Raw genomic sequence first — 20,952 nt, 5'->3', positions numbered from 1 at the left:
CCTCTATTAACTTCTGTACAGAAGCAGATCTCTGTAGGAGAAACAGAGGAAATTCAATTTCTGATCGTTGCTCTCAAGAAGTATATGATTTAGACATGCATTAGTAAAGGTTAAATAATAACAGGCAACAATTCAAAAGACTATCATAAGACAAATTAAGTATGAAATGAGTGGTGTAAACTATGATGCTCAACAGTGAATCAAAAGGCTTGTAGTAGTTTGCAAAGGAGCTGAATGAATTACTGCCCATATACTGGATAAATAATGTCTCATATGGATATACACACTGTTCTTAAAATTTATGGAGGTATTGCTGAAGAGAATAAGATATGCATTCATTTCACAATATCTACAATGGCTTTCTCTTATTATGTAGTTCTTAACAATGGATACTAGACATGCCTAGTATTATGTGAGATATCTACAGTCATGCTACTGATATTGAAAGGATGTCCTCATACTTGCAAGGTGAGAAACATAATGGAAAAATTTATGATGCAGGGTAAGGGCTTCTTTGATTAGAAAGGCTAGAGGCAGACTCTTAGCTTCTTGAGGGCAAGAACTGTGTCAATCTTGGAGTCCTCAGCACTTGGTCCAGAGTAAATGATTTACATATATATTTTTTTGTTCAGAGAAATGGATTAACAAATAACATGGGGAAAATTTAAAAGAATTAAAAGTTGCAGATGTAAAAAACAATAAGAATATTAGTTTTAGTGGGAGACCTGTTTTCAGGAAATGGGAGGAAAGTTGTTCGGGATAAAAAAAAGTGGAATCTCCTGAGAAACACAAGAGTGTGATAAAAACAATTCTCTAGAAAGAACAGTTAATTAATTAATTACCTGTATTAACAGAGCAGAACTGTGGTGCAAATGAGCTAAATCATTTGCTAACACCAGAGCCCTTTTTATCAAGCTTTTGGAGCACGTGATGAGATTTACTCAGAGCACATCTGCCTTCCTAATCCCATCTACTTAGGCTAATATTAAAATTAATTACACTCCTTGCACCTCCTTTGGCAGTGGTAGTGCCTAGTACTATATTTACTAGACAGGATATTAAAAATTCACTGCAAATAATCCTCAAGTAATTAAAAGTTGTTTCAATTGCAGTTTAAAAGCTGATTCAATTCATTTTTCAACAGATTATAAAGAATGACACAGTCTCCTGATCTATCCACCTCACTTGTAGATTTTGGTAAGTATATGATATCTTCTGAAGTAAAATTATCTTACCTTTCCAAGAGTTGACAAATAACCAGTCTCCCTTTCTTCACCCTCCACTGGCTAATCAAACTATTTTATTCTTCTCCCCTCTTTACTCCAACAAAAACAGTAAAATGCTTCCTGAGGTCATCCATATTACCTCTAAGTCATTAAGTCAATGGACTTTTTTAGAGGCCTTTTGGCCTCTCTGACCATCTTACCTTGGATTGCCCTTGGCTTTAATAATAAAACAAATTCCTGATTTCTTCTCCTACTGCTCTGGCTAGTCCCTCACAATCCCTTGTGCACACATCCTCAGGCTTCTAGGCAGGTTTCTATGTAGTCTTTCTTTTCTTCTTACCCTTACTCCTGACTTGGCATGTCCCCTTGAGAGTCTCGAACTGTATAAGCTGAACTCATGCTCCTCCTCACAAGCCCAGCCATCTTCTAGCATTCCCTGTTTCAATGAATGGAATCACCATCCAACCAGGTGCAAGAGCCAGAGGTTCTGCAGTCATTCTTGCCATTTCCCTCTGCCTTCATCTTCTATATCCTACTAGAGGCCCAGTGCACGAAATTCGTGCACAGAGGGGGTTTGTCCCTCAGCCCAGCCTGTACCCTCTCCAATCTGAGACCATAATCCAGGACTGCTGGCTCCCAACTGCTTGCCTGCCTGCCTTCCTGATTACCCCTAACCACTTCTGCCTGCCAGCCTGATCACCCCCTAACCACTCTGCTGCCAGCCTGTTTGCCCCCAACTTCCCTCCTCTGCCGGCCTGGTTACCCCTAACTGCCCTCTCCTGCAGGGTTGATCACCTCCAACTGCCCTCCTTTGCAGGCCAGGTGCCTCCCAACTGCCCTCTCCTGCTGGCCATCTTGTGTCCACATGGGGGCAGGATATTTGACCACATGGGGGCAGCTATATTGTGTGTTGCAGTGATGATCAATCTGCATAGTACTCTTTTATTAGATAGGATAGAGGCCTGGTACAGGGGTGGGGGCCAGCTGGTTTGCCCTGAAGGGTGTCCCTGATCAGGGTGGGGTTCCCTTGGGGCGTGGGGCGGCCTGAGCGAGGGGCCTGTGGTGGTTTGCAGGCGGGCCACGCCCCCTGGCAACGCAAGCGGAGGCCCTGGTATCTGGAATTTATTTTCCTTCTACAATTGAAACTTTGTAGCCTGGAGTGGAGCCAAGCCTGGGGCTCCCTCTGAGGCCCATAGCCATTTCTGTTGGGGTTATAATTGAAACTTTGTTGCCTTAAGCGGGTGGGCCCGGCCAGGGTGTGCGGCAAGCTTTGCTTCCCCTGTTGCCAGTGGCAACCCAGGCCTGCTCTCTAAAGCTCCATTCTGCCGCCATTTGTTTGAATTTGTTTACCTTCTATAATTGAAACTTTGTAGCTTGAGTGGAGGCTTAGGCCTGCAATGGCTGGCAGAAAGCTTGGCTTCCTCTGTTACCTACGAAACCTTGCTCTCTGTGGCTGTAGCCATCTTGGTTTGGGTTAATTTGCATACTCGCTCTGATTGGATGGTGGGCGTGGCTTGTGGGCGTGTCGGAGGTATGGTCAATTTGCATATTTGTCTATTATTAGATAGGATATATCACCCAGAGGTGTCAGTGTTCCCTCCTCAAGACAATAGAAGAAACAAATGGATCCATTTCTCTCTACTCCCCCACCATCACCCTAGCCCTCACTACTGGTATTTCTCATGCGAACACTATAATTGCCTAACTGCCCTGCCTGAATTCACTCTGCTCTCTACTCAGCCAAAGTAATAGTCTCTCAAGGAAAACCTAGCCATGCCACTTCCCTACCTGAAGCTCTTCAATGGTTTCCCATTGCTTTGAGGATAAATGTGAAACCGCTTATCAAATGTTATATATAGGATCTGTATGGTTCTGGTCACTCCATCCTCGTCTCACACCGGCCTCTTTCAATCTCACTGCCCCATCACAGCTTAGCTGTCTTCCTAAGGCACTTTGTATTCACAATGCTCCCTGTCACAGCATGCACTGCTCCTGAGTCCTCTGCTCCAGTGGCCTCAGTTTACCATCCTGCCGACTATGCCACTGTCAGAGCACTCTTTTTTAAAAATATATATTTTATTAATCTCAGGAAGGAAGGACAGAGAGAGAGAGAGAGAGAGAGAGAGAGAGAGAGAGAAACATCATTGATGAGAGAGAACCATTGATCAGCTGTCTCCTGCACACCCCCTATTGGGGACCGGGCCCACAACCCAGGCATGTGCCCTTGACTGGAATCGAACCCAGGGACCCTTCAGTCTGCAGGCTGATGCTCTATGAGCCAAACGCTGCATGCTGGTACAAGTATGGGAGTACAGGTTCTGATCCTGTCCAACTACGCTAACTGTAGGGTCTGAGCCCCTCTGTCAGGGGCTAGACCTTCTTGGATGCTGGGTGGTAGACAGAGAAGCCATGAGACGTTGTGGGTGTGTATGAATGAGTCTTTATTACAGGCCAAGTGGCCACTGCTAACAAGGAGCATTAGACAAACCAGTTCTTCACAACAGTCCCATACAGGCAGCTGCACACTGGCTGGTTAACAAATACATCTTTCCCATAAAGCAGCAGCAGCCTCTGTACCTATAGCTATTACCTGAGCAGCTGTGTGTTGCCTCTAGACCAAGCATGTCAAACTTGCAGCAAATAAATGAGGCAAATCCCCAATTTCAAGATTGGGGATTTGCCAACAAATCCACAATCTTGAAATTGCACAATTAGTGGAAGTCAGGGTTAAAGGATAAAACTAATTTATACACAAGGTATTACTCACATGCAGTATTTTGGACATAGCAAGGGCTGAATGAATATCGGCTGAATACATGAACTTGTATGTATATGATACACAATTCAAAATAAAATTCTGATGATTATAGACAGATTCAGCTTGGCTTCTCTTGTCTCAAAAAAAAAAAAAAAAAAAAACCACCACAATTTATGGCCAAAACTTCGAAGTCATAGGGAGTTGGACTTTCAATATTTTAAGAGAACAAGCTACCCAAAAACGGAATGGCAAAGGCTGCTTAGGAGGTAATGAGTCTCCATCACTAAAGATTTTCAAGAAAAGTCTATACACCACTTGCCAAGGATATTACAAAGGAATGTGTGAGATATTTCTGTAATGTAACTATTGTTCAGAATAATTGCTTCTGAAAGAACCATGCCTAAAATACCTGGTCTCCAATGCATAACATAGTATATTACAGAGGGCAGAAGTTCAGTAGATATCTGCTGATTAAAGCAGTTTATTCCTTTCAGAGCCTACAACAGTTCTTTTTAATATATTTTATGGTGGCCGATATCTACCCTTGAAGGGTGAATTTAATTTTTGGAAATAAGAAAAAGACATTAGAAGTCAAGTTTGATGAGCAAAGCAGATAAACTAGGCCGTAAATTTTGGCGTATAAAGGATTTAAAATGGTAGTTAGATAATAATGTCTGTAATAATTTAGTACTGTGTCTGGCACACTCAATTTTGGGCACTGTCATTATTATAAACTGAATCTGAGGGCTAATTCTCAAAAAGGACTTAAGTAAAGGTAATATTGTAAGAATGAAAGTACAGTGGTTCTTTTAAAAGAAAGAAACTCTCCCTGGCCAGTGTGACTCAGTGGTTGAGCATCATCCCATGCACCAAGAGGCTGCTGGTTCAATTCCTGGTCAGGGCACATGCCTGGGTTGTGGCCTTGATCCCTAGTAGGGGGCTCCTGCAGGAGGCAGCAAATCGATGTTTCTCTCTCATCATTGATATTTCTATTTCCCTCTCCCTTAAATCAATAAAAACATCTCTGAATAAATTTTAAAAAGAAAAGAAACTAATTTGGATACATGGACATTCTCAGGTAGAACATTTATTAAAATCAGTCTCAACATTTAGTTGTACTATTGAAATTATATCCCATTTTTCCAGAAGCATGACTACAGGGGTAACTATTATAGAATTTGGCTAAGCATTTTTGCTATAAAGCATTGGATGCAAAATCCTCAAGTCTACAGGTTTATCCTATATGAGTATCCTATATGAATATGTCTCTTAAATACAGACATATTCTTTGGGGGCCCTTTAGTTGGTTGAGCTCTCCATACATTTTGCTGATGTGCTGATATTAGCAATCTGACCTTTCCTCCAAAAGAGAGAACACAGAAGAAAAAATAGACATTGGGACCTTGTCCAGGAAACTGAGATCACAATTAGAGTGTTTTAAAATGTGAAAATGAAGCAAAGCCTATAACACATGCTATTTCCAAAGAAGAAGAATACTACACATTTGGTGACTAAGAAGAGAAAAAACACACCTGGGATCTCTCAGTGAGTCTGACCTTTTCTGGGAGGGCTGCTGGATGTCTCTGCTGTGGCTCTGACTTCTTCCTTGTAGACTTTATCACTTTAGTCTCTGAAACGAACTCCACATCAGAGTCCGTCCCTTCCGTGTTGCTCTTCCAGCTTCTTTGGCTGGCCGAGAGCTCAAAGCATGCAAGAGACTCATGCTTCGACTCAAAACTCGAAGGCCTGATTTTCCGAGGTTTTGTATTTTCCTTAAACAACGAAGAGTATGTTTTTATTTTTTGGTAGTCAGCTTATTTATAATTAAGCACCATTTTTCTAAAAACCTTATAACACTTGGTGATATTTATTACTAATAAAAACCTTAAAAAGCAGAAGCTTAGAAACAGACTTTAGCAAATGTATACGACTGTAATGGCTCATTCAGAATCTGACTCAATAGAGCTGTGCTGAGTCAACAAATATAATTTTGAGGATTCAGAAAACCCCAAATTGAGAACAGTGTGCTTCTTGATTCCTTCCAACAGAAATTTACTTGCCTTTGGCTCCCTGGTGCATATATATCAGTAATCTACTTATCTAAAAGTTGGCTGGGTTTATCAATCTCATAACCTGCCTGTTAACAAATGTAAACAACTAAAATTATAATTTTCCATATTTTCTGTGTGATGTTATAACTTAAAGCTTTATGTAAAGATTTAAAAATTTTCCCTCTACATTTTAAATTTTAGATAATAGACATTTGAGGTCCGGTGCATGACATTTGTGCACTGGGGGGGAGGGGGGTCCTTCAGCCCAGCCTGTGCCCTCTTGCCGTCTGGGAACCCTTGAGGGGGTCTTTAGTGCTGCCACAGAGGCGGGAGAGGCTCCTGCTACTGCCACTGTGCTCGCCAGCCGTGAGCCCGGCTTCTGGCTGAGCAACACTCTCCCTGTGGGAGCACACTGACAACCAGGGGGCTCCTGCATTGAGCATCTGCCCTCTGGTGGGTCTGTGTGCGACACAGCGACCAGCTATTCCACTGTTCAGTCGATTTGCATATTAGGGTTTTATTATATAGGATATGACATTTAGCAAACATAAGAAACAATGTAGAAATTACACATATATTTCTAGGCAAATATATCCACAGATAGTCTCTCTCTTTATATTAAGTATATAAATATAAGTATCATATATATCCATTGAAAATATTGGAAAGAAATACATTAAAATATATTAAATGGTCATCAGCTCCAAGAAGTAAGACAATACATGATTTAAATTTTCTTATTTATATTTTATTTTCTGTGTTTTCCTAATAAACATGCATCACTCTAATAAGAAAAAAAATGGTGACAGTTTTAAAAGAATTCATTAGTGCTTCACTTTTTTTAAATATATTTTTTGTTGTTGATAATATTACACATAATCTCCCATTTACCCCCCCCCCCCTTTACCTCCTCCTCCCAGAGTGCTTCACTTTCTGAAGCTCATAAACCATGATGACATTTGGCCCTTGATAAGGCTTATCCTTTATATGAAAAACATCACACAAATGGCTCAATCCTACTTTAATCACTCACCTTAGATGCTGAAATTCGGCAGATGGTAGTGGACTCAGCGATCCTGCTTGTTGGTATAAACTGAGGCTTTTATGGAAAAAGTCATTAGACAAATGTGAGTAACAAATAACTTTCAATTGGCATATTACAATAATTCAATATTCTTCATTTCTTAGAAAAGAAGTTGGAGATTGCATATCCTCACCGATAATTGGTAATTACTTAGGGGTCCCTTTCAGTTTAGATGTTCTGATTAGTGGGGACTGGATGGTATAAGAGAACCCAATGGCTGTTGAAGCATTACAGATCAAGTGTCTCATGAGCAAGGTGAGGGAGCCCCTGCATCAAGTATCATCTCCCCAGGCCTCTCTCCCCTTTCAGAGACGCTTGGTTTCCTACTCAGAGGTCCCAGCATCTGGAATGCAATCTGACCTTCAGCAATAGCCCTGTCTAGGTCAGAGCTCCTGGCCTGAGCATCAAGGGACTTTTGAGGGTAGAGTGGCTTTAACGGTGTCCCTCCTCACTGGATGCTGCCTTAGCCCCCTCATCCAGCTGCTGCCTTGTACGCAGAGGCAGGGCTACAGGGAGAGGAAGCATTTTCTCTCCCTGAAAAAGAAGCACCTTTTAAGCTAAATTGGCTGTGATGAACGTTATCCTAAAATAATGAGACACTAATGAAATACACAGAGAGGATAAAGAACCACGCAGGCTCTGCACCCCAGGCCCAGCTTCACTCCCCTTGGGTTGGAACCCTGGGTAGGGGACCACTTGCACCTCCTTTCAGTGCACCCATCATCTCTTCTGTTCCATTGCAGTATCAGCTCCGTCCAGATTCTCTAGGACAGAATATTTACCTTGCTCCTGTAAGTACCTATCCCCCAAATTGGTCCTGACTCTGATTAAGGGTGAGATCTGTCTTCTGCAGAAAATTTTTTAGATGTGGATGAAATGCAAAGATTTTGAAATAGTGCCTTTCCCTCTGTGCTCAGATCCAAATGCCCCCTGGTGCATCTTATAACTGCAGGTACCTTCAAGGCAACCCTTCCAAAACTGAATCCATTATTTTGCCTCTACCTGCACTCACCCCAACCAGTACTTCCTAGTGCATTCCTCTTTCTTTCTTTCTTTCTTTTTTTAAATATATTTTGATTGCTTTCAGAAGAGAGAGGGAAAGAGAGAGAGAGAAACATCAATGATAGAGAATCATTGATCGGCTGCCTCCTGCACACTCCGGGGATCGAGCCTGCAACCCAGGCATATACCCTGATCAGGAATCAAACTGTGACCTTCTGGTTCTTAGGTCAATGCTCAACCACTGAGCCATGCCAGCCCGGCAGTGCATTCCTCTTTCAACTAATGACATCACCATACACCCGGTCATCCAAGCTAGGTTATCTCTGGCTAATCATCACTCTCAATCCCTTCCACCTAATCAGTGATCAAGCCTTGTGGATTTCTCCATCTAAATATATTTTAAATTCAAAACTTTGCACTGGCCTCAAATAACCATAGTTTTGGTTGATGTTGTTGTTAATCTTCACCCAAAAATATTTTTCCATTGATTTTTAGAGAGAGTGGAAGGGAGGGATAGAGACAGAGAAAGAGAAACATCCATGTGAGAGACACATCAAATCTTGCCTCCTTCTGGTACACGCCCTGACCAGAATCTAACTGCTCTAACCACTGAGCAACTGGCTAGGGTAAATAACCATACTTTTTAAAGGCTTTTATCATCTCTGATTGAACTATACTATCTAATAAAAGAGTAATATGCAAATTGATCATCACTCCAACATACAAGATGGCTGCCCCATGTGGTCAAAGATGGATGCCACCATGTGGACACAAGATGGTCACCACAAGATGTCCAGCAGGGGAGGGCAGTTGGGAGGGACCAGGCCTGCAAGGGAGGGCAGTTGCAGGCGATCAAGCCTGCAGGGAGGGCAGTTAGGGGGGACCAGGCCGTCAGAGGAGGGAAGTTGGGGGCAATCAGGCTAGCAGGGGAGCAGTTAGGCATCAATCAGGCTGGCAGGGGAGTGGTTAGGGGGTGATCAGGCTGGCAGGCAGAAGCAGTTAGGGGCAATCAGGAAGGCAGGCAGGCGAGCAGTTGGGAGCCAGCAGTCCTGGATTGTGAGAGGGATGTCCGACTGCCCGTTTAGGCGATCCCGGTGGGCCTAAATGGGCAGTCGGACATCCCTCGAGGGGTCCCAGATTGGAGAGGGTGCAGGCTGGGCTGAGGGACACACACACCTCGTGCACGAATTTCATGCACCAGGCCTCTAGTTTTCTATAATCTCCCATTTTCTTGCCTCTAGTTCAGAGACTTCTCTAGACCTATGTCACAACCACTTTCTATACAATATTATTCCCTTCATTAAAATAAGGAAGAGGAGGAGGAAGGGTGGGGGTATATGGCATTCTCAAAATTAAATGCATGTGATTAGAATCACCTGGTAAGTGTTTAGAGAAAACTGATGCCATGTCCTTATGCTCTAAAATTCTCACTGAATTGTGTGGAGAGGGGGCCTAGCATCAGCATTTTATAGAGATCTCCACGTGATTCTATAAGCAGTCAGGATTGAGAACCACCAGCCTAGCAGACAGAGTCTCATTTCTGCAGCACCTAGCATATGGAATGGCCCATACAGACATTCAAGTCCCTTAAATGGAACCAAACAGCACTTACCATAATATACAATCAGCTTTCCAATGGTTCTGCCTAAACTTTCTAAATTCCTCTTCTGAGCCATTTTCCATCCCTCTGATGCCCCCTCTTGCCCTCACAGACTCAATTCCCAAACCCTACAGTATTTCCCAGGTTCAGTTTTATGTTCTCATGCCTTTGTATAGCCTATTTCCTTTGCCTGTAATAACTTCCCAATCTTCTCCAGTTTTGAGATTTCACTCATCCTTCAAGTCTCTATTCAAATTTTGTACATTCTAAATACATCTCCCAATTCCCTAAGGGAAAATTGCTTTATCTTCTATGCCCATGTAGTATAACTTCTTTTTGATGTTTATATATTAGTAGATAATATATCCACATGCAACAACATACATTTAAGTCTATTTTTTATGTTTCCTTACTACTCCATTCTCCATCTGTCCAGTTCACAGTCCTCTAACAAGTAACCACTGTTGCTACTTTTTTGTTTTTATTTCCAGAGATTTGTTTGCACATTGTATACAAGCATATATAAATAAATTGTCCCCACTTTTTTGAGGTAGGGAAAAATGTTAGTATTTACATACATAGTCTGCATCTTGCTCTTTTACTTAAGGATATATATATATCCTAGAGATCTTTCTCTGTTAGTACTTTAAAAATTTCTTCATCGCCTTTTTCTGCTGCATTGTATTCTAATGTATTGCTGCACAACATTTTATTTAACCAGACCTGTTGATAGACATTTAGGTTGTCTCAATATCTTACTACACAAAGTATTTTTCAATGACTTGTAAAACAGGTAACTTTATAAATAAGTAATTTCATATTTATGTGAGTACATCTGTCCAATCAATCTAAAAGAAAAATGTCTGGGTCAAATGGTATATGCACTTTCAATTTTGATAGACATTACTGAATTGTCGCCAGTAGGCTTTTGGTTGGTCTAGCACCGTGGTCGGCAAACTGCGGCTCACGAGCCACATGCGGCTCTTTGGCCCCTTGAGTGTGGCTCTTCCACAAAATACCATGGCCTGGGCGAGTCTATTTTGAAGAAGTGGCATTAGAAGAAGTTTCAGTTTAAAAAATTTGGCTCTCAAAAGAAATTTCAATCGTTGTTCTGTTGATATTTGGCTCTGTTGACTAATGAGTTTGCCGACCACTGGTCTAGCATACAGTGATTCTCGTGAATATTCCAAGAACACTTAATAAAAAATTAATTCTCTATTTTGAGAGTACAATGTTATATATATATATAAAGCATAATATGCAAATCGACCAAAGGGCCAAACAGTGGAACGACCGTCCGGATGACCTTCTGGACAACCTTCCGGATGAAGCTGGGGCTACGAGGGCGGCCGAGGCACCCGGGACTGCAAAGGCCTGCTCTTGCATGAATTTCATGCATCCGGCTTCTAGGGTATCTATATAATCATTATTATTAACTGTTAGGCATTCCTAAGCTGAGAGCAAACTAAAGTTTTTTATTACTAATACTGGTGGCCCAGTGCATAAAATTCATGCATATTAAAAGGGAATTAATTAGAGGAAATATTTTAATATTGCTATTTGCCCTTTCCCTATAATAGAAGTGTCAGAGATGAAAGAAAATTAGTAAAATGTATATAAAAATCTCCCTCCTTTCAGAGTCTGGGGCATGCCACAGGACCCAGAGTCAAGTTCCCACCTACCCACACACACCTCGAAATTGCGTGAGACACAGACCCAGCCGGCCCCATCCCTGTCAAGCCCCACAGGGTGGGGGGGTGCAGCCTCAGGTCCCCCATTAAGCCCTGCTAGGCAGGGGGCACAACCTCAGGTCCCCTGTCAAGCCCTGCTGGGCGGGGGGTACAGCCTCAGGTCCCCTGGCCCAGTGCTGGGTGGGGGGCATGGCCTTAGATCCCCCGGTACAGCCTCAGGTACCCTGTCAAGCCCCACTGGGCAGGGGGCACAGCCTCAGGTCCCCTGGCCCCAGCACCGGGGCAGGGGCATGGCCTCAGGTGCCCCGGCCCAGCCTCGGGTCCCGCAGCCCTGGCACCAGGAAGGGGGGCACAGCCTCAGGTTCCCCGGCCCCAGCATGATGGCGTGACATCCATTTGCATATTAGCTCTTTATTATATAGGATTATTGTCTCTTTTTCTATGTATCATTTGTAGGTTTTTATTTATGGAACTCAACACTACATTAACTGGTGTGAGAGATTTGTAATTGATACCATCTTCACTGTGAACTAATGACTTTTGCCTAATTAAATGCCCTTCCCTGCACTGTTTAATAGTTTTCTCCTTGAATTTCAACTTGTCTGGTTTTAGGCTAGACCCCTAATTTATTTTTGTATATTTATTTGAATTCAACCCTTCTGAATTACCATTTTAGATGTATGTCTTGCATACAGTGTAGGCTTGATCTTTGCTATGTGTTACAACCTGAATTTCCTTATCCTTTATTAAGGTAAGCTTAGGCCATTTATATATATTGATTTGATATATGTGTTTGGTATTAGTTGTCATATGATTTTATTTTGTTTTTCTTATAATTTCTCTTAAGTTTTTAATGATACAGTCCATTTGTGTGTGTGTGTGTGTGTGTGTGTGTGTGTGTGTGTAGGTACTTCTGATATGTAGGGTTTTTTTCTTTGTGTACCATTATAATGACAACTTTATATAATACCCTTATTCTTAGTTCTATTTTAGATAGTGCCTATAAGTTTCCTACTCTGAATAGTAACAAAATTTATTTTCTTCTCCCTCTTTTCTCACACTCTCTGTTATTTATTGATATTCTCTTTGTTAGTGTTTATACTAGTACCAAAAAGTATGTTTAAATTGCTTAAATGATAGATTTTATTCCCCTAGTACAGGTCAGACAACTTACCTTTCACCTTTCATTCTTGACTCCTATTTTTGTTAGCTGGATTATTACTACATTTCCAGGATATTTACACTCGGCTTGGTACCTAATGTTACATGAGTTTTTGTCTTATTCCTAGAGTTAAATGCAGTCTGCTTATTTCTAGTTCTTCGCTGTAGAATTTTATGATATTTCTTGACTGGTTCAAATTTGACCTCCAGTTGTTTCCTCAAACGGAATCATGAGAACAATATTGTCTAAGGTGTATTTTTTTCTATTATCAAAATTCATTTGTAGGTTTTTTATTTGAGAATGGTATGATGAATATAAAATTCTTGGTTTACAACTCCTTTCCTTAAGGATCTTATAGTTTACTTCACTACCACCTGGAGCTGAGACTTCTGTAGAGAATTTGAAGCCAATCTATTTTTTCTCCCTATAAATGATTTGGTCTTTATGCCTATTCACCAAAGGATTACTTTTCTTTTCAACTGGGTAACTATACTAGAATATGCTTTGTTGTTGACTATTCTGGAACAGTTTTCTCTACCACGTTTCAAATACATAGCTTGAAGTTCTATTTTTTTCTTGAAAACTTTTTCTGACTTATACCTTTAAAAATGTTTTCTGCCCATACTTTTTCTTTGGGTACTCCCAATTATGCAAATATTGACTCTTCTTTTATTACAGGTGTGTGGACACCTTTAATTTCTCTCCCACAATCTTGGAGGGAAAAAAATGTCCATCCTTTTACCCTAAATTAAACTCTACCTGAGTTCTAGTAATCCTTCTTACCTGTTTTTGCTGCAATTTTTCTACATCAGTCAGGCCTCATCTCTGCTGTGAACTTTCTCTAATTGCACTGGTTCATTTCTCTTAGTCCAGAAACATTGCCAAATCTCTTCCAACCACAAATTTTTCCCAACCTTAACCGCCCTTCTACCTTTACCTCTATCTTCTCTGCTCCTTCAGTAAAAGTTTTCTAAGTAGCTTATTACTTATTGCTCCCGTTTCTTTATTTTTCATTGACTCCTCAACCAACCTGGCTTATTCTCTGAAACTTATCTTGCTTATGTGAAAAATGACTTTAAGTTATAAAAACCAATGGATCAAGACAATGAGAAGACAAACCACAGACAGAAAGAAAATGTTTGCAAAAGAAACATCTGGTAAAAAACAAACTGTTATTCAAAATGTACAAAGAATTCTTTAAACTTCAAAGAATTCTTCAATGACAACAACAACAAAAAAGCAATCAATTAAAAATGGGCCGAAATATATACGTAACCTTACGTTCACTGCAGCATTATTTACAACTAGAGACCCGGTGCAGAGAATTCATGCACTGGTGGGGGGCGTGGCCTGCAGGGATCACTCATCCAGATCAGCCGAGTGGCTGTGGACCCACCCTCAGCCGCTCATCCTGGTCAACTGAGCAGTGCTCCCACTGTGGGAGCACACTGACCACCAGGGTGCAGCTCCTGTGTTGAGCATCTTCCCCCTGGTGGTCAGTGCGCATCATAGCTACTGGTCAACAGGTTGTTCTGGTTGTTCCACCATTCAGTCACTGGGCTTTTATTATATAGGATAGCCAAGACATGGAAACAACCCATCTGTCCTTCAGTGGATAATTGGATAAAGAAGATGTGGTACATATATATATAATAGAATACCATTCAGCCATAAAAAAAAAAGATGAAATACTGCCATTTGCTACAACATGGATGGATCTTGAGAGTATTATGCTAAGTGAAATAAGTCAGACAAAAAGGACAAGAACTATATGATTTCACTCATATGTGGCATCCAACAAATAAACAAAAAGAACCAAACTTATAAATACAGACAATAGAATGATGGTCACCAGAAGAGAAGGGGGATAGACCAAGAGGGTAAAAGGGGTGACAAAAAGAAACTAGGCTTCTGATGGTGAGCACATAATTGAGATTTCTCTGAATAGGGGAAGGATGATTCTAGACCATTGTGAAGCAAAGGTCATAGACAGACATCAGTTAGTTCTCTGGGACTGATTTAGAACCTCCAGATGTATCAAGAAATCCTCCCTCTACCCCCTTGTTCAAAATCAGAACTATCGTGAAGTACAGTCCTTAAACTGAATTCAAAATGTAAAGTTGGGTTCTGAGTAAGAAGGAGATTAGGTCAAGTGAGTAGCCTGCCTTGGAAGGAAGTCAAACAGCTGTACCCTACTCTGAGCAGACTTAGGACCTGCGGTGCACCCAGGCTACCAGGCAGCCTCTGACTGTCCCTGATTAGCATGCACGCTAATTGAGAAATGGATGAACATACAGTTCAGGTGCTTAAGGAATTTTTGTAGGGCAGAGATAAAATAGGCATATTTGTAGTGAAACCCAAATTAGTATTCCCTCCATTAAAAATCATTTCAGGCAACACACCTGAACCTCTACTTGAATCCTGTGGATGGAATAAAAATGACTGACTGACATGTGGCAAGACTGCCTGCCACTGTCAAAGCTACTCCTGTCCCTCTTGGAGTAAAGATCAGCTCCCTCTGGACTCACACTGCTATGTGCCTCTGTGGCAACATTTGGTCACTTCTGTGAAACCCAGGAGCAAACGGCAATGGATGGTATTCCTTGGTCCCAATCTCCAGGGCAGAATAGGCTGACCTATGAATCCGGGAGCAGGGACTCTCCTGGTCTCATCACAGAACACTGCTCTCAAGCCAGATGGTACTGATGTCCCTCTGACTGCTGGTGCTGTCCTGTTTGCTTTGTAAACTAAGAATATTGTTCTGTCCGGTAGTGTGACATCAATTCCTCAAGAAGGGATAAAAGAATAATCTGCACAAGCAATTCAAGTTAAGAAGTTGAACACCTTTTGTTCCTAACAGTGAGCCAGGGGTGATGGTGGGAGGTACACAAGATGCTTGCCTTCAAGAAACTTCTCAACTAGTTCGTCATGAGCAATTCGTTTAATGTCTATGCTGTGAACACAGGGCCCACAAGGGTGAATATGTTATGCATCATCCCTTTTGGAAAAGCAATGCATCACCATGGAGAAATGGGATCTTTGTAGGGAGAGTAATAAAGTAAAATATTTCAGCTACAGTGTGTATAATAGCCTCTTGTTAGACAAAGGACTTTAGGTGTCATAAATTTTAGATTATGGCAGTTTATGTAAGGAGGCTGAAAAGTACTCTTGATGAATAAATATGTTTACTAAGACATCTGTCTGCATAGTTATACAGGTTTGAAATCTCAGCATCCTACACAATGATGACACATTAAAAAGATGAAAATGTAAATGGGGAAAAGTGTTCACATTCTTCATTACAAAGTTGTACTTAGATATGCCATTTCAACTGGAAAATATAGCTAAACGTCGTTAGGTATGTCTTTTCTCTCCACGTTTAGTGCTGAAACAACCAATGTGGGACTTGTCAGCTTAAACTACATATTGCATTGTTTGTGTCCATGTGAGCACGACAAAAGAAAAGGAAGCTACTGCTGGAGTTCTTTTTCAACAGGCGTGGGGTTTAACAAAGATGCAAAGACTGTGAACACAACAATAAAATCCAAATACAGTCTCTGCACTCCCATCCAAATGTAACACTTTATTTTGAGCAAGTGTAAGGACATTTTGGTTTCCAATAACATATGCAAAAGGTTTTAAGTGCAACCTATGTAGAGTCAACCAATCCACTCAAATGAGAAATATTTCTTTTTGTACCTATTTGTAAATAATTCTGCATAAATCAAATTCCTTTGATCCTTCGTTCTTGTTTAGCAAACACCTGTTATGTAAAAGATCCAGGCCTAAGTGTTGTTGGGAATGCAAAGATAAATAAAAATGGTCCCTCCTTGCGAAAAGCTTACAGTCTAATATAGGAGACATTATATACACAAGTAACTATAATACCAGGGAGAAAGCAAAATTTGCTTGAAAAAAAGACACCCATGAAGGACAAAGGGAAATGAGAGAAGCTTCATATAGGAATGACATTAGTTTCAGATATTGAAGGATGAGGGGAGAGGAAAATGGCAAAATGACAAAACAGCAGGGAGAAGAGCACTCGGAGCAGCATGGAAGTGGAGAACACACATAAGGAGCACGGAGCAGCTCAGTGGGAGACCCTATAGGAGGGAAGAAACTAATTCAAGAAAAGTAACTGGTCTCAGATAAGAAAGCCTGGATTCACTGTAGGATAAGAAATAAATATTGATTAGAAAATTTAACCCAGAAAGACCTAGAGGACACATAAGCAATACAGCCCATTTGCACAAACAAATTGATTATATAAACACTAGTGCCCCAGTGCACAGATTCGTGCACATTGAAAGGAAATTAATTAGAAGGTGGCCGGCAGGGCTGGACTGGGCAAGACGGCCGGACATGCCCTGGAGCCAACCTTTCTCAGTCCCTCCCTGGCCAGCCACACCTGGGGTGGCGCTGTGGCTCGAAGGTCATCTGTGGAGTGAGCAGGGTCACTCTGGCAGGTGGGGTCCCTCGGCCTGGCCTGCGGGGATCAGGCTGAAACTGGCTCTCCGACATCCCCCGAGGGGTCCCGGATTACGAGAGGGTGGTTCTCGGGTGAGGCACCCTGGAATCGGGCTCCCTCCTCTCTGGTTCTGGGTGTGTCACCCAAGAACCTCAGCTGCCAAGTCACCACAGCTTAGCAGCTCCTGCATTGAGTGCCTGCCTCCTGGTGGTCAGTGCGCATCATAGCTACCAGTTGGACAATCAGACGGTCGCTTAGCCTTTTATATATATAGATACTACCCATTAGCATTATTTATGTATAAATGGGTAAATGTGAGTAGGCTTCGTTCAGGAAATTTAGTTATCATCTGTCTTCTAATGACTGAGAGCATCAAGTGGATTTAGAGTGATACCAAAAAAAAACCCTGAATGAAATGTATCCCAAACTGTATTTCTTGGGCACAATCAAGACACATTCATCCTTGCCATACAATTGAAGGTAGAAGAGAATCTAAATTGTATGTTAAAACAAAGAAAGGGGGAAGTGTAGCTCTACTTAATGGTTTTAAATTGTTGTCTTGGTTTAATGAAAAACAGAATAAAAATTATGCAGATAATAGGACAACTAGTTAGTAGCTGAGCAATTCAAGAGACACATGGAAAATGGAAATGCTTCATAGTTTGGCCAGCAGGTGGCACTAGTCACTCAGGTTATAGAAAACAGCAGGTACTAAGGGGTGAGCTGTAAAAGCAGTTGGGAACAGATTACTCCTTCATTTACTCAGCAAGGAGAAAGTGGAGTGGACTGTTTCAGAAGCACAAGGAATAAAGAGGGTCTTGGCTTGCTGACACAGCCTATCAATTATATATTGAATTTGAGCTCACCTATTAAATTTATTAGGGAAAACGCACACATTTCCCTAACAAATATGATCTGTTTGTTGCCTTTGTAAATGTTCTGGGGTCCTTTTTGTCTGTGTTTATCCTGTGAGAGAATGAGATCAGTGCTAGAATGAAGCAAAAAGGAAACAAATTCCAACTTCGCTATTTAAAGATGTGTGACTTGATTCAAGTTATTTAACTTCTTTGAACTTCACTTCCCTCTGTTGTTATAATTGATGTAATCAGCTGGAATGCAGTGAGGATTTCTAAGACACCATCCGTTGAAATGACAGCTCTGGACCCAGCTACTTCATTTTCTCCCAGAGGAACAGGTCCAATCATTGGAATACCTCTTTTATCGGAATAGTGTTCTAACTCACTGGGGCTCTTCTCTAACTAGGACGTCCCGGGGTGGTGCTCTTAGAAATTAGACTGTCACTCTACACACCAGTGGAGTATATGAGGGGCGGAGAAGAAGCTGTAGATGTCTCATACTAGTACCATAAGGCTACTTTGCCATTATTCTATCCCTCCTGGTTGTCAATGACAAAAGCCCAGAAACCACAGAATCTAAGATCCAGAACTGTATTTGATTTAGTCAACTGTCCATTTTTTAGATCAGGATGCCTTCTGCCATGAAAGTTGAAGCACAAGAGAATAAGAAGTGGGGTGTGCAAATTTAGGTCATTTTTATACTTGCTTCACAGGTCTGGTCAATGGATGAGTAGGCATTTTTGTCGTCAGAAGCAGGATGAGAGAGCAGGAGGTGGGCAAACGATAATTACCTGGCATGCCTCTAATTATATCCTGATATTGAGATGCTAGGCTTATTTTCACAAAATGGGACAAAGAGAATGGCAAGCAGTCTATATCCTTTAAACTGGTGAAAGTAGGATTGTGTTTGAGTACTGCTAAACGTCTTTGTTTATATTTGAAAGAGAATGAATCGGCAACCCTGGCTCAACTTTTTATGAAAAAGTCAACTACCGAGAAAGAAAGAATAAACAGAATGGATGGCCCAAATCTGTTATTCCACCAGCGACCATCAATCAAAACCTCTACCTCACTAATGAATAAAACATCCAATCCTAACAAACAGAAAGGTAGTTAAGACTCACGATGGGCACTAGTACTTGCCAGGGCCAGCTCTGGCCTTTATAGGGAAAAACCCCACAACAACAAAGATCAAATCAATTCAGGTTGCGCTGAATGCCTCCACAGAGCTACCAGGAGTGGTAAACAAAATAAGAAACAGAACAAATTATGACATTCCACAGTGAAAAGATATGACTCCACCTCATTATTTATGAAAATAAGTGCTCTTAGAAGTTAGACTGTCACTCTACACACCAGTGGAGTATATGAGGGGTGGAGAAGAAGCTGGAGCTGATTTCTCATACTAGTACCATAAGGCTACCTTGCCATTATCCTATCCCTCCTGGTTGTCAGTGACAAAAGCCCAGAAATCACAGAATCTAAGATCCAGAACCGTATTTGATTTAGTCAACTGTCCATTTTTTAGATCAGGATGCCTCTGTCTACCTGATCGCCCCTAACCACATCTGCCTGCCTGCCTGATTGCCCCTAACCACATCTCCCCACCCCCCACCCCATAAGTAATACCCTTCTTTACTTCTAACCTATTAAAAAACCCACAACTAGAGGCATTAAATTTGTAGAAATCTGAGCTGCTTTTAGGGTGATAGGGAATGCATAGAAGAATGTATTCCCAAAGTGACTATCAGTATTTTCCCCAAAGAAACCTTGCGATGCCAGACTATAAAGGAGGGTCAGATTTCTTGAGCTGTGATATGCAAATCAGGTTTCAGATGGCAGCTGATTTGCATAGCAGATCCCTTGCGGGGGGGGGGGGGGGGGGAGAAAAGAAAACAGAAACTGGGGTAAAAAAAAAAAGGCTTATCTTCTAAGAGCCCAGGAATACACATACTAATAAGGCATTAAATCTAGGGGGTCTTACCTTCCTCTCTGCAAAAGAGTTTTTGATTTGAATGAGCATCTTATGTCCTGACATGTAGAGAGGGGTCACACATTTGGACATAGGCGGCTAAAATTCTCAAGTGCTATTTGAAGAAGTTGACATGCTACACTATTAAAAATTATTGAATTTAGGTGCCAAATCCATAAAGGAAACAGATCTAATGACTTTATTAGAGCAGATATTAAAACAATATTTCTGCAAATTTTCCTTCACTTGAAATTGTCATGGTTACCTACATTTACTGATAGTAATGTTTTATTCATTGAATTTTCTTAACAATTAAATATGATTCTGAGTTTCTGTATTAACAGGCTAATATTTTTTTAAAAGAACAACTCTTTACTTAAAAAATCCGCCCTTAAGGAAGAAGCTTAATAAATTTAAAAGAGCCTAACCTTTGGAGTCACACAGACTGGTGTCCCAGTCTCGACCACTTGGCCTTTGACATGCTGGGTGACCTCTATGAGGCTCTGCGTGCAATCCTAGAAGGAAATAAACTCCCCGTTCCTCACACCACTGCTGTGCAGTTGGGCTCAGACAACACATGTCCAGTATTTTTTAAGAACTCTCCTCCCTGTCTGGCCCCCGGGAGCCGTTGTGCTCACCTCTAGAACAGTCCTTAGATCCAAAATTGGGAGGAGGCGACAAAAGAGGATGGAAAAAAGAGGCTGCACGTTTTATCTGGGTAAACATTATTAGTCATTTGCACACATGAAACCAACAGCTCAAGCATCAGGGTGGATTTTGAAAAGAATTAACTGCTTACCTCCAGCTGCTGTTCTGCCAGTTGATCCTGATACCTCCGGACTGACTCCTGAAGTCGCTTCTCTTTCTCATTTTTTGATGGTGATACTGTGCTCATGGTGCCCAGGGGGATGGGAGGTAAGCGTTCCGCCTGATGACAACTTCACAATCAACAAGTACAAGAGATAATATAATAACATCAGGAGGAAACATAAAACTATTCATTGTCTGTAAAGGGTTCTTTACTTCTACAAGCATAATAAAAGTCTTTGTGTCTTATTTCCAAAATTTGAATATAAGGGAA

General features: G+C 41.4%; 1 protein-coding gene across 1 annotated transcript in view; it reads right to left on the bottom strand.

Annotated features, from left to right (window-relative positions):
- Positions 1 to 20,952, bottom strand: part of MORC1 (MORC family CW-type zinc finger 1) — a 161,737-nt gene that overhangs the window by 45,169 nt on the left and 95,616 nt on the right. Inside the window, exons 17-19 of the mRNA XM_054712093.1 lie at positions 20,671 to 20,809; positions 7,069 to 7,134; positions 5,517 to 5,756 (exon numbers count right to left, since the gene is read on the bottom strand). Coding sequence (XP_054568068.1) covers positions 5,517 to 5,756; positions 7,069 to 7,134; positions 20,671 to 20,809 — 445 coding nt within the window. The remainder of the gene's footprint in view (positions 1 to 5,516; positions 5,757 to 7,068; positions 7,135 to 20,670; positions 20,810 to 20,952) is intronic.

This window comes from Eptesicus fuscus, chromosome 3, assembly GCF_027574615.1.
Source record: "Eptesicus fuscus isolate TK198812 chromosome 3, DD_ASM_mEF_20220401, whole genome shotgun sequence".
NCBI classification, from domain to species: domain Eukaryota; kingdom Metazoa; phylum Chordata; class Mammalia; order Chiroptera; family Vespertilionidae; genus Eptesicus; species Eptesicus fuscus.
The sequence above is the reverse complement of the archived record's forward strand: the minus strand, read 5'-3'. Positions and strand labels throughout refer to the sequence as shown.